Source organism: Acanthochromis polyacanthus, chromosome 9 (genome assembly GCF_021347895.1).
Source record: "Acanthochromis polyacanthus isolate Apoly-LR-REF ecotype Palm Island chromosome 9, KAUST_Apoly_ChrSc, whole genome shotgun sequence".
Taxonomy (NCBI): Eukaryota; Metazoa; Chordata; class Actinopteri; family Pomacentridae; genus Acanthochromis; species Acanthochromis polyacanthus.
In genome coordinates this window covers 26501683-26518362 of record NC_067121.1, presented here as the reverse complement: position 1 = coordinate 26518362, position 16680 = coordinate 26501683, and the positions used below count along the sequence as shown (strand labels likewise).

Genomic DNA, 16680 nt, shown 5'->3' with positions numbered 1-16680 from the left:
AGACGGATAACAAAATGGGAGGCATCACTCACTTCCCCCCGGAGTAGACCTCAGCCGTGTCGAACAGGTTGACCCCGCTTTCGTAGGCGATAGTCATCAGCTGCTCAGCCACCTGATACAGGGAAGAAAAAGTTTCCCCTAGTGAGCCTCACTTTGGTTTAATTCTCCTATAAATATTACCCCAATTACATTTCAAAAAGGAAGGGAATTCCCCGAAGAAGCAGAAGGAGAGTAAATGTGTTTGCTGCTTAGATACACATCACCAAGAAAACTGTACGGGCTGCTTGTTGTTTAAAGTTGTTATTTCCCCGACTTTTTTGACCTAATTTTCGAGCCTGCAGTTTACTCAGAAATGGGAAGATGGGATCAGATTGGAAGGCCAGTTCTGTCAGGATGACTTCCTCCGTCTGTATCCATTCCTTCTTTAGTTTTGGTGATTTTATTTGTGACTGTGTGCCAGTCAGTCCCAGTGGTCACCGGACAGTGATGAGCTGTCGCCAGTTCAGTGTTTTCTTCCCTCCAAGGCCAGATCAGGGCACTGGAAGTGGTCCTCTGCTTAATAACTTGTGACAGGCAGGAATCAGACCTTACCACTTGGCCTTGGTAGAGCCAACAGGGACTTAACAGCCTGCTATGACATTGGAGAAATTGATACCAGACTGATTACTGTGGTACACTGACACCATTTTATTTTCAGTTACACTAAATTGCTCCCATGGGTTCTGCAAACTGGGTGTTGTAAACTGTCACAAATGCTCAAAAGTTGCATTTGGATCAAGCTGGGTCTGAAATGAAAGCCAGCATCTGTTCATGAGCTGAATAATAGATTTGACATAAAGTCTTACCTCGTCAGAGATCTGACCTCCAAATGTTACCCATGTTCCTGTTGAGGGAAAATATGAAAACACATGAGACGTTTTGCATGTTGAGAAAGTCGTTGATGTTCATTTATTATTAATTTGACATTTTTGGCATGGACACCGGACACAAATGCTTCCTGCCTGAAAGCCATCACAGCCAAAGTTGAGTGTGAGTAGATTAAGAGAGAAATGAGTTTCTTGTATTTTAAGCCACAGTGTGTCATTCTGTAAAGTGATTACATGAAAAGCTGTTTATCAAATTACAAAATAATTTTGGTGAATTAGTGACAAACATTGCATGCAGACTTTAGTCTACGTCAAAGGTCTTTTTAGGTGCTTTCACTGGAGGTGTTTTGTGTTTGTTTCTCTGGGCAGCTCTGACGTGTGAGTAAAGAGCTGCTAACTCCCCAGGAACCAGTCACAGTCATCCACCTGCATGACTAACCTGCATTACTAACCTGCGATGACAGGTACGCTGGCTCATGTTTAGCCTTTATTTATTTGCATCCTCATTTTTCTCATCTGGAATATGGCAGTAGCTCGGGTGCTGGGAAATTTATAATCATGTTTTATTCTTCAGATGAATCTGTTTGTTATATAATTTCTCTCTGGAAAAAATGTTGGTGTGCACTGAGAGATACTATATTAACTATCAATTGTCAAAAGAGGCTAAAAGATGTTGTTAATAGCAATTCTGAAACAGTCATTATTATTGCATCAGCCATCAAAATATCTCTCATGTCAGTCACCCAGTTCTCAAACATAAGTGCACACATACATACTTTAATAAAGAAATAAAACTACTATAATGCTATGCACACAAATATCATTATTTAACTAAATCCAGAGCACTGAACCAAGGCACTGAATCCACTACTCTTTACATTGATTTTATACTGCTTTCCCACAGGTTTCCGTACTCTGACCACATTCACAGTCTATAGAGATCCGCCTATATGCTGATGATATTGAAATCTAAACGCAGAGTTGCACAAAACAACAAACCGCTTCCAAACAGAAAAATATAATGAGTAATCTCACTAAACTGACTACACCTTAATTTAGATGTAATAAAATCATGTGTAAAACACAGAGGTACTACTCCTGAACTGAACAAACTGTTAAGAATGCTAAAACATATAAACATGTCAATAGAGTTTGTGACCACAAACCAAACGGGCTGCACAGATTTGGTTTTTATCATGTTTTCCCAGCTCGCAAGTTTCGGTCGCTATTTGCTTTATCTCGAAAAAACAAATGGAAATTAGTCTATATGGGTAACTCTGGCACATTTACATATTTCTCTGTTGAACAATGAGCATGTGAAATACACCAGTATGGTCTAACAGAATTAGCATGCACAAACTGCACTGATGTATACTGTTCCTGCTCATAGACAGATGCACTTCCAGCCCATGTTCTTCCTTCAAACAACACAGGAAGAACATCGTTTGTGTTAGAATTTTTATATTCTCCTTCCAGTCTTCTGTGGCCTGATCCTGTCACATGAAGCTTGTTACTGTTTCCCACTAGTAAGAAATAATGGAAAAGCTGGCGTTAAATCCGTAGCCAAATGCACCAGAAGCACAGCAGCAGATTGGCGTAGGCTCCGTTTGATTTTAATCTGGCAATGGCCGAAGCAAAATCTATCAAATTACTACCTGCTGCTCATTTTTAATAAAAGACTTTAACAAATGAAGCAGTGAAACAAGGTACCTACTGCCTCCATAACAGCAGCTGTTGGAAGGAATTAATGCAACACTACATCAAACATTTAAACATTTATCCTCTTTGCAGCTCTCTGGTGACACATACTTGGATTTCTAGTTTAATCTATATTTTTCTCATTTCCTTTCAACATTTTAAAAGGTTCCGAAGTACCACTCAGGGAAACATGTTTTATAATTTGGTTTATCCTTCCTTATTTTTTGCTTCTAAGTTTAAAGTGGTGCTCAGAGACTGACAGCACCCGTCTGTCAAAAGTTAAAACAGGACAGATAAGTAATAGCAAGCAATAAACACCTACGTATCAAGGGTCGGATTTAGTCTTGGGTCATGTGAGGTACTCTTACTGTTTCAACACACAAGTAAAAACACACACATACACTGACTGCAGTGATGTACTGGATACGGAATAGGAAGAAGTGATTAAAGGCTCTGCAGGCTCACAGTTTTTGCTCCAACTTTACTGTTTTCTTGTCAATCTTATGTCACCTGATCTAATAGGAAATAATGCAGAAGCACTTTCTGTATTCTTTAGGCAACACATTTTGGGGAGTACAGATTTTCACTTTCTTACTGAGGGAGAGGACAAGATCTGTGTCCCTGCCATGTCTTTATGAGCACCTAAAAATAACTCTACCCCGCCAAGAAATATTCTATATATAGTTGAAATATTTTCCAGTAGTTGTGATAAAATGAACTAGCTGGATGCTAGTGGTAGCTCCTTCTTGTCATCAAGCAACGACTGCTGGGCTGAAAATGAGCCAAAGCGGAACTGCTAAAACCTGCAGTTCCTCAAACGGCCACTTGAGGCTGACTCCAAAAAGTGAGTCAGTTCCCATAGACCCTCATGTTAAAATGACCAGCTTAAAGAGCAGGAATAAATATGTTTATAACTTGGTTCCAAAAAAATGCTTTTAGGTCTTGACAGCTGTACAAGTGGTGAATTATCATGTACAGTAGCTCACTAGTTAATTTGTCTTGAAGTCATGCATAATTAAGGGAGTGCTTTGAGTGAAACGTGGGTGCCGTCACAGGACTGTCCATGGTCTACAGAGTTGGCAGGAATCAGCTCCACTGTCCCTCCAACTCACTGCTCAGTTTTGGATTAGCCGGGATTCAGGAGGAGTCAGGTGCTGCCAAGATAGTGACAGCTGGAGCTACCACACTGAGCTCAAAACCTGTGAGAGATGTCAACTTTATATACCGTCCACGATAAGTGCACAGATGTGAGAATCTTCTATCAGTTACTGTCCTCAAGAAAGTGACAGCATGTTTCCCAAATGTGAAACTATTTCTTTAGAATTTATCTAAACAGCTGAGGTACAGAAGCACAAAAATCCCACAGAATCAAAATGCCAAAAGCGACACCACACGTCTGCACAGTGGAATTCTCCCTTTCCTTTCTCCCCTCTAGAGAAAGCTGGCACAGGCAGGAATCAATGTTTTCCTCAAGGGCACTACAGCACGGCTGAGGCTTGCCAATATCAAGGTTCGAAGCTCACTCCCCTCAGCTGATGAATGTTCTTCCTCTCCACTATTCCTCCATGCTGCTTGGTATACTGTGGACAAATCTGTGAGAAATCACTAGGAGATGATTAACTACCTCCTCTAAAGATTTTCTTCGATGTCTGCTGGGCATGGACAGTACCGCATCAATCCTCCGCTTTGTCAAGTTAGTTTGTCTTCAGGGACACACCCCCCATTCAAGCAACAACAACACTGCAACAGAAAACATGCATAAAAACAACTACACACATACACACACGAGAGAGAGAGATTTACTAAATGAATCAGTCCTCTCAAGATGAATGACTGTATTTACCCACTGGTGTGCATTGGAAATGTGTGATAATTGAGCAACTTGTTTGCTGAAGCCACTGCCATTGATTAATTATTAACAGGGATACTATTAATGCTCTGCAAACAGTTTTCTGTGGTCTCCCATGACTTTCCATACGCATAAAAGATGCATGAGGTTTTGAATGGGGTGAAATGATGTGATGAAATTTTTAAAAAACTGTCCCCTTCAGTTTGGCTCTTTTCTTTTGGCAACCTCACAATCTCTCTGCACACACTCAGGCGCACAGATGAGCTGAATCACACTCGGATGCTCATGAAATCATTACACACTTGCCATTTGTTAATGCTAATTAAATGTACTCACCGAGCCCCAGACAGGAGACACGCAACCCAGATTTCCCCAGGTTCCTGTGAAGAAAAACAAAGCATGACTGAGAAAACCAGTGGTATTTAAACACACGATGTCATCAGTCAAATGATGAAGGGAATTATTACATGCTCCTACACGTTTTTCGCTCTGGGCCTGTTTCCGCATCAACATATAAGCCAAAATCTATGTTGCTTCCAAATTAGAACTCCAGAGACTGAAATGAAATAACATATAGCAATTGCTCTGCTTAAAGCATAAGAGAAAAATCAATTGTAATTTCAGTATGTAGGGTTTAGTAGCAACAGAAATCTTGCCATGTTTGATCAGAAGGAGATTCACTGAGTCAGAGGGTCACCTTTGTCGCCAGCAATCGTGAATCATAATTGAGAGATTACAGAGGAGGAGGACAGTTGATTTAGTCCATCGAACGGATCCCGCCTTCTCTGGAAGAAAACATTTTACTAATAACTGAGAAAACAATGACTGATTGCACTGCCGAAGTAGAAAGTTTAGTATAATACTTCCTAACAAGTGTCGGCCTTTGCTTCTCCCCCTTCATTCCTCACTCTATTGCCTCGGAGCTTTTCGACATCCTCTTACAACAGGGAGCACTTCAGTCCTCAGGCTTTACTTTTATTACCTTCCCCACACAATGCAGATAACTAAGCTCACTCACGAGCACCGAGGTTGTATCATATCGGCATTCCTCAGGATAGATCCTCACATACATTCCTCTTTCTGCTCCCTTAATGAATCCCTGCACCTATCAACTGTGCAATAATATTGCTGCCCCTGAAATATGTCTCCTTGATAACAGTTAATTTACATCCAACTGATCTGCAGCGATGCAATAAGGCACTTTCAACTCTCATTAACACCACGGAAGATAAACTCAAACATCAGATCCCTTTCCACCCTTAATTCAGATTCTCCGCTCTCCACTTTGCATCCTACTTTTCAATCTGTGCCAAACCAAGTCCAGCTGAGAGGAGAACTCAATGGATGCGAGCGTTTAATTGCTAAACACAGACGATAGCAGCCGGAGCAGATTGCGCACCCTCCAGCCGCCACAGGTGCCTTTCCACGTTGTGATGGATGCAAACTGCAGGTGGAAAAAAAACCGTGACAAGGGAATCGACAGCCGTGCAAGGGCGGCTACAGTCATCCAATAGTGGAAATGATGCGAAGCAAACGGCGTGAAATTGAGACACATTCTTTTGACACAAGCATCGAGGCCACATGAGCACACAAGATCAGCATCACAAGCAAACCTCTTTGTTTTAGGAGGAGGAAGTGGTCATATAGTAGGAACAGAAACCACCTCTAATTGTGGTTTCTACTCCGCTTTGCAGGCATTTACTCATTGCAACAAATGAGGCCTTTAAAAAGAAAAATCCAACATTCGTTTTTTTTGTGCCTGACAACTAATGGCCTGTGCCTATGTCGAGATGAAGGCGGACTAATTCGAGCCCGTGCTGTCCAACTGTGCCCTTAGCCAATTCAATTGGGCGTCCAATGTGGGGATGCATCAGTCATCGAGTCAGGAGTTTGCCAACGTAACAGACCGAAAACATATAAATGAAAATGTTTACATATCGAGTGATTTGATAGATTTCTGGATTGTTTGATGCATTATGTAATTAAAGGACTGATAACAGCATGACAGGAGCAAAGTAAGAGACAGATCTCACTGCTGTCACAAACCGTGGGATGCGTTCTTGTCTCTAATATGGTGGAGGAGTTTTGGATATTGTATCCTCCATCTCTCTGATGTATTATAGAGTGGGAGCTCTGATCCATGAAAGTGTGGGGGAAGGGTGGGACTGTAGGTTAGAAGTGTCTTCTAGACTCAATCTGTGTGTGTTCGTTTTCAGGGGCTACTGAGGACAAACCTCACTGACGCCGACGACTGTGTTTCGCTGCTGCACGTTTTTGCAAGTTACTTTCAGTCCTTAACGCCTTGAATAGTTGCAAATTGTATTTCAATCTGCCTCGGGACTTCATTGATTCTGTTTTCCTGTTTACAGTGGCTCATTCATGCAAACTATTCTCACAATAAACAAGCCGGCAGCAAAATCCATTTACAAATACAGCTGGCTGTCGATGGCAAAATGCTAACTTTGTATCAGGAGTTCCACCATAAGCTAAATTCGCGGCGCCTGTGGGCTGCTTTAAATGCATACCAGCTGTCTTAATGATAGCAAAAAACAAAGAAGCCGGAGAAGGCGCCTCGCTTCCGCGTCTTCAGCCGGTGCTGCCGCTTCCTGACACCCCAGAAAAACACTGATTATTAACCACGCAGCCCACTATAGCGCATTAATAGATCTGTCCAGGTCTGAGGCAGCAGAGGCACATTGCTAAAGAAGCTAATGATTCAGGGGATTACAGTGTGCCATTTGCAACAAAGACAAAAACAATGCTTAACTTGAAGTTAAAGAGAAAGTGGGTTGCGTGTGTGTGAGACAGAGAGAAAAACAGGGTTGTTGGGAGGCAAATGCACGAATATGTTATATACCATATTGTAAATCATAACGTAAAGAAGGAGAAAATTTGCCTATATAAACTTGGAGATAAACAACTTTGCAGGCCTGTGAGTGGTGCTCGGCCCCTCATGCTTGGCTGATGCCCAAAAGAAGCCTTGAAGTAAAATGACAAATGAGTCATTTGACGACGCCCCCTCACACAAACCTGTCATCACTTATGAACATCCTGTGAGCCGCTACTGTATGTTGCCTGTGCTATTCTTAGTGGATCTGTAGCTGAAATAAAAGATGAACATCTGGCTGGTATATTATGTTTAATATTGAGTTCAAACCTTTGGAGGAATGGCCTTATTGAGGGAAGACGGCTGTTTTTGTTTTCCTGGAAAGCACTTAAATGGCTCCTAAGTCACACTGGAGTATATTTTTTGATGATTTATTTCCCGATGTTGGATTGTTCAGATCAATATTTGTCCGCAAACACTATTGTTAAGGTTATGAGCAAACGGCTGAATAGCCTCACTCGCAGGGGATTATTGCAGACGAAGGAAACCCACACAAGCCAACCTTGATGGGCGGAAGGATTAGACAACACCTACCTCCTCGGTTCGCTCTCTTGATGGAAACCATAATGTTGTTATCAAAATAATTCAGCGCAAGGGAGTAAGGCGGGTGTAAATGTATAGAAAAGCAAGGCTTGTGTGGGTGGAAGAATGCAGGGAAGTGAAATCAAGGACTTTGCAGGGGGAAAAAGAGTGATTATATGAAGTAAAAAACTGCTTGCCGAGTTGCTGGAGTAAAAAGCGCTGATGACACTGATGGACGAGGAAGACAAGGAGACAGAGCAATGCAAGCAGAGAAAGAGAGATACACCAGCAATAGACTGATGCTTGCAGAGTTGCAAGTCCAAGCCTGGAGTCTCAGCAGATCAAACGCCCTCTACAGATAAAGCATTCTATATGACACAGAATGGGAAATGGGAAATGACAGCCAGCTCCCCACAGGGCTCTGCACAATGTGCGTGTTTGTGTGTGTGTGCGTAATAAAAAGCCAGAGTCTAGACACGACTTTCTGCTTTGTTTTTCTACAGGGCCAAAGTCAACACTGGTTTCATTTTTTTTTTCTTTCATTTTTATGCTGTATACACACAGGCTCACAGAAACACTATTAAATATACACACTGTTTTCACTGCGGTCTGGAAGAATACACAAAATGCATGGACGTTTCTTTTTCTTTAATTGAAACATCGCTCAAGTGACTGATGGGTAGAGAACCTCACACGAAACAGCTATTTTAAGAGGAGACCCATGACTGTAGCGAGTAGCTGGTTGACCCTGTATTGAAAAACATGTGGGCAGATCTGAAGTGGTTGATTCAGTATGGTGTGAATTTCAGAGAGAGCTAGGCAACAGGGAAAAAAAAAAAAAAATCACCAGATACACCATAAACCCCTCACTTCCTATGGCTTCTTTAACAGTAACAGAAAATACATTGTAAAGTATTTTTTGTTAGATCGGTTTGTGACGTTTGAAGCATAAAATAGGAGTAAAGATGGGAAAAACAAGGCTCCGATCAATCCTATCACATTATTAGGTTTGTTCAGCTCAGCCAACAAGCATTGTTTTGCAATTTACAGTAACTCTGTTCGTTTACGATTATGCACATGTGGAAGGGCTTTCTTTGTGTTTTATCACTTCTAATTATCTTTGTGATTACCGTCTGTTTATGGAGGCCACTTCAAAAGACAAAGCGAAAATTGCATTTGCAAGGCTACACTTTAATAAAACCATTGTGCTTACAGTAAACCACTTTAGCTGTGACCTTTAATTAAACTGCACTAAGTCCGTGCAAACTTCCAGGCTTTTTAGTTGTGTGGTTCTGTTCCTCGGGGGCTTGTTTGGTCTTTAGGCTGAGCGGAGCTTCATGCTGCAGGGCTCCTGTTGTGCAACACCCTGGCTCATATTATTAGATCTACACATCACAGCAGAACGACGGAGACAAGCACTGAAGTAAGCGATGTTGGAACATGAAATGCATTTATTTTATTGAAGGTTGATGTAGATGTTTTGATGAAAAACTGGGCAAGAACAACAACAGCACAGAGGGTGGAAGGACGCAGAAACGGCATGTCTCTAAGCAAAAGCAGTGTGATGGGCTCCACCAGTGCACACATGCATCAAGTCAAACGCACGCAAACACACCTACACACATACACATAAGGCCAAGCTTCACCTCGAAACACACCGACAGCAACAGCTAAATAAACAGTGATGTATGACAACAACAGAATATCTTCTGTGGTCAAGCACACAGAGGAACTGGTTCCATCAATCCTAAAAATGGCATATTGCAGTGTCCATGCATCTTGTTAATGCTCACTTAAAGGTCCCCTATGATAAAAAAAAAAAAAATCCATTTTTATTGTGTTTTGTCCTTGTTATAAACTTCGAGGTGGAAAATAAAAGCTGTTGAAGTAAGCAAACATTTTTCTCTGCCATTCTCAGCCCAGCTTTGGCTGTCAAAAAACAGACACAGAGAGAGTTTTCTTCCTGAACGGGGTGGTAACAGCAGCTGCCTATTAGTTTCCAGAGCAAAGCGTTTCAAATATCCCTAAAACCAGGACTCTCACAGTTGTGGTGAAGTGAACCTTTTATTTTGCAGTAATTTGTGTTGAAAAATCTGATAGACACACTGTAAAGACACGTGAGACTTTGATTAATTTGTTGAAAAGTAGCACGGTATGGGACCTTTATTGTCTGGATGGTGCACAGAAAAATGTAGATTTCTTGCCGACTTGTTTCTTATATGTAAAAAGAGCTGGCAGTGAATGTAATAGTATGTCCTTGACAGAGTTGATTAACAAACAGTAACAAGAAAAGTAGTTCCTGACTCTGACAGTGATAAAATGCACGCCATCGGTCATTTTTAAGCTCTCGACTTTTGAGATAAATTCCTCGGCTGTGAAGGATTTAGGTGAAGCAGGAGAAATGCCTGTGTCAAGCGAAACTATCTCACACCAGTGTTTTTGCTGTGAGGTCTGATAGCCGACCGGTTCATTAAATCGAGGGGTTCAAAAGAGGAAAAGTTTTAATTAAAACGATCAAGCTGGCGGCAGAGCAGATGCATCCATGGATGCAAGAATGACACTCACTTTGAGGCTGCTTCACTCACACAAATGGAGCAGACTCCTAACAGCTTCAGCAAAACTTTCACTCACCTCAACTGCGTGACAAAACAAAGCGTGGAATACCTAGAAATGACCTGTATAAAGCACATTTTCTGGCTTTTCCACACGCACAAAAAACACTTTACATGGATGCTTTATTCATTACTCCCACTGTCGGCACACTGATGTAAGCATCGACGGCCGAGGATGCCTCTTTCTGCCTGCCGCTGATAAGCCTGCATTCGAAGGAACCAACAGACGGGGTTTTTGCATGCCCATCTGCAGCGCAGCTCTGAACCAACCAAGCGGAACCTTCCCCAAACCTCCTGGACTGTCAAAAGGCCTTCTGCTGCCTAATGACCGTTATGAACTTCAATCCAGGCAACCAGAAGCTTCCCTACTAGGAACCAGAAATAATCCGCACAACTTCTGAAGCCAGCAACAACAGCATGTTTTATTACATCACACATTTTTGGCCGGCATGTGTGCTGTTTATTGGGTTGTATATCATTTTTAAAGGGAGAAGAGGTCAAACAGCCTTGAAAGGTTCCAACCGGGTGACGCTACAATTAGAACCACACTATATTTGGATCCCCATGACAACTAAAATGCTGGGGGTGGCGGTATTATTAGTTTATGCGCGCTTGCTCTGCACACTACTTGTTCTGCTTCAACTTGCTACGCCTTCAGATGTTCCCAGTGTGGAGCATCAGTGCCACGCACATCAAATGAACATACGTGCACTCAAGTATGTAATGCGATGTGCCAATGCACACGCCCACAATTGCACACGCCATCATCTTTAGGAAAATTCTCTGCGTGATTTGTGATCACACAGAGGTAACTTCAAAGAATTCGTACAGCACAGATTTAGTCATGGACTTGGCTTCACTTCAAGACAAAGAGATTCCCCATCAGATGGCATCCAAAGTAAGACAAGTGTCAACTGAGCAGCTTTGGGTCAGAGATTTGGAAAGAGAGAGAAACAGAAAACATTGGACATACAGGGAGCAGCGAGGGATTGTGAGAGATGAGATTTCTCATCCAATATTTTCTTCTAGGGATTTGCTGAGGGCTTGGACAAAGCATTACTGCAAACATCTTCCACCTGTTTTTTCAAGAAGCTACAAGAGTGATCAGATTGTGGCTTCTTTGTTGTCTTATTGGTTTTGGGAAGGCGAGATAACGGTGATGAAAAGGGCAATAGAATTTCAAAAATCCATTTTACATGCTTCATAGAAAGAAAAAAATTCTAAATGGTGAACCGGTTCACACAATGGAGTCACCAGGCATGTTTAGCGCCGAGAGCAGATTGAAGTTGGCCATTTCAATGTTGTTATGGAAACGAGATGAGATTGTGTGACAAGCAGACACTTATCACGTTTAGCTGCTCCGCATCCAATCTGCCCATATTCTGCTAATTGCCTCTTTTCTGTGAACTGACCCGTGTGCCCCAATTTCCTGTATCATTGTTGGTTCTTTCGTTCATCTTTTCGTTCTTTCCCGATTCCATCTCTTCGCACCATCCTCCCCTCTCCGTCTCTCATGATCCTGACACTGTAAACTATGATGTCACCCTCTCCAGTGAGTGAACAGTGTGAGGTGAAAGCTACTATTTTGCTCCTGCGGTTTGGGTTAAGAGCCCACTCACTGAGATAAGAGAGCATTGTTTACTTGGCCCAGCCTTGTTACAGCTCCCACACAGACACACATGAAGAGCTTCACCCCCCGGCAGAGGCTCAGCTTTACTGTCACACTTTCCAGAATGTACTGTATGGCTGCGGACGCTTATTGAGAAACTGTATGCGGCACAGTCAGACTCTGAAACCTTAGAAATGAAACCAAGCATTGATATGAATGCACGGAATGAATCCTGAGTCCACTTTGCCACAACATCTGTTACATATTTCACTCGTGATAGTTGTCTTTTTCTGGGTCATCCTCATCGATTGAATTAAAACCCATATTTCGTTAGCGAAAGTTTCTAACTACTAGACTTATTTGTTCTTTATTACAGCATGTTTTGTGCAGCCACATTTGCCACCAAACTCTTAAACTCATTTTAATTTTGTCACTACAAACATCTGCCGCAGATGTTCCGATCAGCTACACTTTCAGAGCATCAGATTTGTATACTCGTCTTAATTGTACACATGGATGGGAGTACATTCAAAAAGTGGCTGATAATGCCTTTGCATTTCATTCATCAAATGATTAGCATTCTGTATTATATTCTGTATTTGTGCCTGTAATTATTCTGTTTCAGCCATTTCAGTCATTTTGGGAACCCTTGTGATCACAACTTGATAACATTTTCAAAACCAATACGCCTAAAATAAAAGCTTTTAATACAACTTTTTTGTTTTGCTTCACGAACTTTATCTTTACGGCATTTTTATCTGTCATTACTGCACTAAAATCTTTTATCTGCCTCTTCAAATTGCGAGAAGCAATTTGAAGCGAGCAATTAAACTCACGTGTTCTTGTCTGAAACGATCTAAACGACACAAACTGCTGTTTGCTGCAGACGCCACTAATTGTGGCATAATAGCTGCCAATAAATCTGAAGCTCAGCAAAAAAGAAAGTCTGTATCTTTGTGTGTCTGTCTTGACACAAACACACAGTCACAAACACACATCATCCCACTCATCACCTGTCACTGCTCATGAATCTTTCAACCATTTTCTCCATTATCATATTGTGTTTTCTTTCAGATGCCTCACAATCTGAACTGTGGCAAGTTTTTTTTTTTTTTTTTTTCCCACAGCACACACTTTACAGAAGGGAGAAAACTAAACTGAATGAACTATCCTCCTCCTTCCTCACTCTCCTCTCTCACACAGTCTCCACCAGCAGCAGTTTACGTACCGGTACTTCATGCCGGTGAGCTTGGCGGTGGACTCCTTGAGGTTGTGGTGGTAGCGGTGGGTGAAGGAGCCCAGGCTGCGAGCGATCAGGGCCACCGTGCGGAAGCGAGCGCGGGCCTGGCTGGCTGTGTTGGGACTGGTGGCGTTCTGCTTGCTGTGCTCGCCGTTACGCGGGGCCTTCAGCCCGTGGTCCGTACATGCAAAGGACACCTGCATGGCTGTTAGAAAAGGCCACTAAGGCTGCGCCGAGACAAACGAGGCTTTGTTTGTATCCCTAAAGTGCTTGAAAGTCTTTTTGTTCTGTCTGTAGAACTTAAATTTTGTCCTCGTGGTTGTTACGTGAAGTTAAAAATCAGCGGCCCAGGCCAGTTCTGCCTGGTGCTGCTGAATCTCATATGGAGATCACAGGAGGGAATGATGGGAGCATGAGATTTTCAGTTTTTTTTTGAGAGAGAAGAATCTCAGTCGCCAAAATCAGACATATCAGAGTTGCAGTCCTGGCCGGAGTGTGAGGAGCTGAGACGGACGTCCTGAGCTGATCCACCTGAAAATATGAGAGGGGTTGGATATGAAGGGAGAAGGATGAAGAAGAGGCACGGGGTGAGTCGCTTAAGAAGTCGTCAAACTGAGAAGAGCACTTGACTAGAAGAGGAAAAAGATATCCTGCCAAACAGAAGAAGTACTGATCTAAGAAAAACCTGCGGAACCTCCTTGTGTTGTCTTTTTCTGCGCTGTTATCCCCAGTTTAACGCCTCCTGCTCACATCTCTAAGCTCCTTCGATGTGGCATTGTGTGGAGTGAGCAAAATTCTGCCCTAGTTTTTCCTATCTCATTTCTCTCCTTCTGCATATGTCCTCTTTTTTTCCCTCACATGCATTTTCCACTTTTCTAACTTAAGCCTTGCTTTCTGATGAGTCTATTTTTCTTCATAAAGTCTATCTCTGATGCCTTTTTTTTGTTTTATCTCCTGAGGGTGTACAAGGTTTTGTCAGACTGCCTGGAGTTGCGGGTGTCTGGGGAGTCTTGCTCGCCCTCCAGCCGTGGCTTAGCCTTTTAGTCAAACACCTGGAGCGTTGAGAGAAACGCTGCAGCACCACACTGTGCTGCCGACACATGATCACAGACAGATTCCTGTCATGTATTTTTTAAAGCAATAAGGTCATGCTTTCAAAGAACCCTTTGGACTTGCACATGCACAAATGTTTTCGGGCAAAAAAGCTGCATTTTCCTCCACTTACAGCACACTAACACACACACACACACACACACAAACCAAATCTTAATTGATATAAGTGTTCTTACACTCAGTGAGCTGCCAGAGTCAGGCAGTGTCCTGATTGATGTGTCTTCTCCTGCAACTTTGAGAGGGATCAAGCGGCGTTAAACAGACAGCCGAGGTCCCGCAAAGTCAAAATCTGCATCCCAACAGACGTTTCCCACAGCTGTCCTCAGACCCCGGCAGATAGCCTTGTCCCGTCTCCAAAGTCCTCGAGCGGGGCTTTTATGGTCCTCGGCTTTGCAGCAAGAAGGCTCTGTTTGATAAAGAGACCCTGGAATGGTAATGGACAAGCAGAGAGGAGGAGGAGGAGGAGGAGGAGGAGAAAGGAGGATGCATGGTCCCTCACTTTAGGGAGAGGAGGACAGATGCAGTGAGGAGGCGAGGAGCAGCGTGTTGAGCGTAGAGAGAGAGACTGAGCCAGTCGCTGAATGAGGGAGAGTGAGAGTAGAGGCTACTGGCTCTGACTGACTGGCTGAAAGAACTGCAGTGTTTTTCACTATGGCGCCACACACTTAGAGAGGGCGAGAGAGAGGAGAGGGAGAGAGATAGGCAGGTTCTGAATGGAAACCAGGCTGAGTTAATGCGACTTGATGTATGTGAGGTAATTTACTGAAGAAAAAAAAAAATCCACCTCTGGTAGGATGTAAAGGTGGCGAAGGCTGGTTGATTACAGTAACCTACACACGTGGACAAAATTGTTGGTACCCCTCAGTTAAAGAAGGAAAAACCCACAATTCTCACTGAAATCACTTGAAACTCACAAAAGTAACAATAAATAAAAATTTATTGAAAATTAAATAATCAAAATCAGCCATCACTTTTGAATTGTTGATTCACATAATTATTTTAAAAAACAAACTAATGAAATAGGGCTGGACAAAAATGATGGTACCCATAACTTAATATTTTGTTGCACAACCTTTTGAGGCAATCACTGCAATTAAACGATTTCTGTATTTGTCAATGAGCGTTCTGCAGCTGTCAGCAGGTATTTTGGCCCACTCCTCATGAGCAAACAGCTCCAGTTGTCTCAGGTTTGATGGGTGTCTTCTCCAAATGGCATGTTTCAGCTCCTTCCACATATGTTCAATGGGATTCAGATCTGGGCTCATAGAAGGCCACTTTAGAATAGTCCAACGCTTTTCTCTCAGCCATTCTTGGGTGTTTTTGGCTGTGTGTTTTGGATCGTTGTCCTGTTGGAAGACCCATGACCTGCGACTGAGACCAAGCTTTCTGACACTAGGCAGCACATTTCTCTCCAGAATGCCTTGATAGTCTTCAGATTTCATCGTACCTTGCACACTTTCAAGACACCCTGTGCCAGATGCAGCAAAGCAGCCCCAAAACATTACTGAGCCTCCTCCATGTTTCACCGTAGGGACAGTGTTCTTTTCTTCGTATGCTTGGTTTTTGAGTCTATGAACATAGAGTTGATGTGCCTTACCAAAAAGCTCCAGTTTGGTCTCATCTGTCCAAAGGACATTCTCCCAGAAGCTTTGTGGCTTGTCAGCATGCATTTTTGCAAATTCCAGTCTGGCTTTTTTATGAGTTTTTTTCAGCAGTGGTGTCCTCCTTGGTCGTCTCCCATGAAGTCCACTTTGGCTCAAACAACGACGAATGGTGCGATCTGACACTGATGTACCTTGGCCTTGGAGTTCACCTTTAATTTCTTTGGAGGTTGCTCTGGGCTCTTTGGATACAATTCCAACGATCCGTCTCTTCAATTTGTCATCAATTTTCCTCTTGCGGCCACGTCCAGGGAGGTTGGCTACTGTCCCGTGGGTCTTGAACTTCTGAATAATATGAGCCACTGTTGTCACAGGAACTTCAAGCTGTTTAGAGATGGTCTTATAGCCTTTACCTTTAAGATGTTTGTCTATCATTTTTTTTCGGATGTCCTGGGACAATTCTCTCCTTCGCTTTCTGTTGTCCATGTTCAGTGTGGTACACACCTTTTCACCAAACAGCAGGGTGACTACTTGTCTCCCTTTAAATAGGCAGACTGACTGATTATAAGTTTGGAAACACCTGTGATGTCAATTAAATGACACACCTGAGTTAATCATGTCACTCTGGTCAAATAGTTTTCAATCTTTTATAGAGGTACCATCATTTTTGTCCAGGCCTGTTT

The 16680-nt window shown here is 42.6% G+C and overlaps 1 protein-coding gene across 1 annotated transcript in view; it reads right to left on the bottom strand.

The window, feature by feature from the left end:
- Positions 1–15044, bottom strand: part of kcnab1b (potassium voltage-gated channel subfamily A regulatory beta subunit 1b) — a 32015-nt gene extending 16971 nt beyond the window's left edge. Inside the window, exons 1-5 of the mRNA XM_022202109.2 lie at positions 14573–15044; positions 13272–13814; positions 4750–4793; positions 846–883; positions 33–112 (exon numbers count right to left, since the gene is read on the bottom strand). Coding sequence (XP_022057801.1) covers positions 33–112; positions 846–883; positions 4750–4793; positions 13272–13486 — 377 coding nt within the window. The 5' untranslated portion in view covers positions 13487–13814; positions 14573–15044. The remainder of the gene's footprint in view (positions 1–32; positions 113–845; positions 884–4749; positions 4794–13271; positions 13815–14572) is intronic.
- Between the last annotated feature and the right edge of the window lie 1636 nt (positions 15045–16680).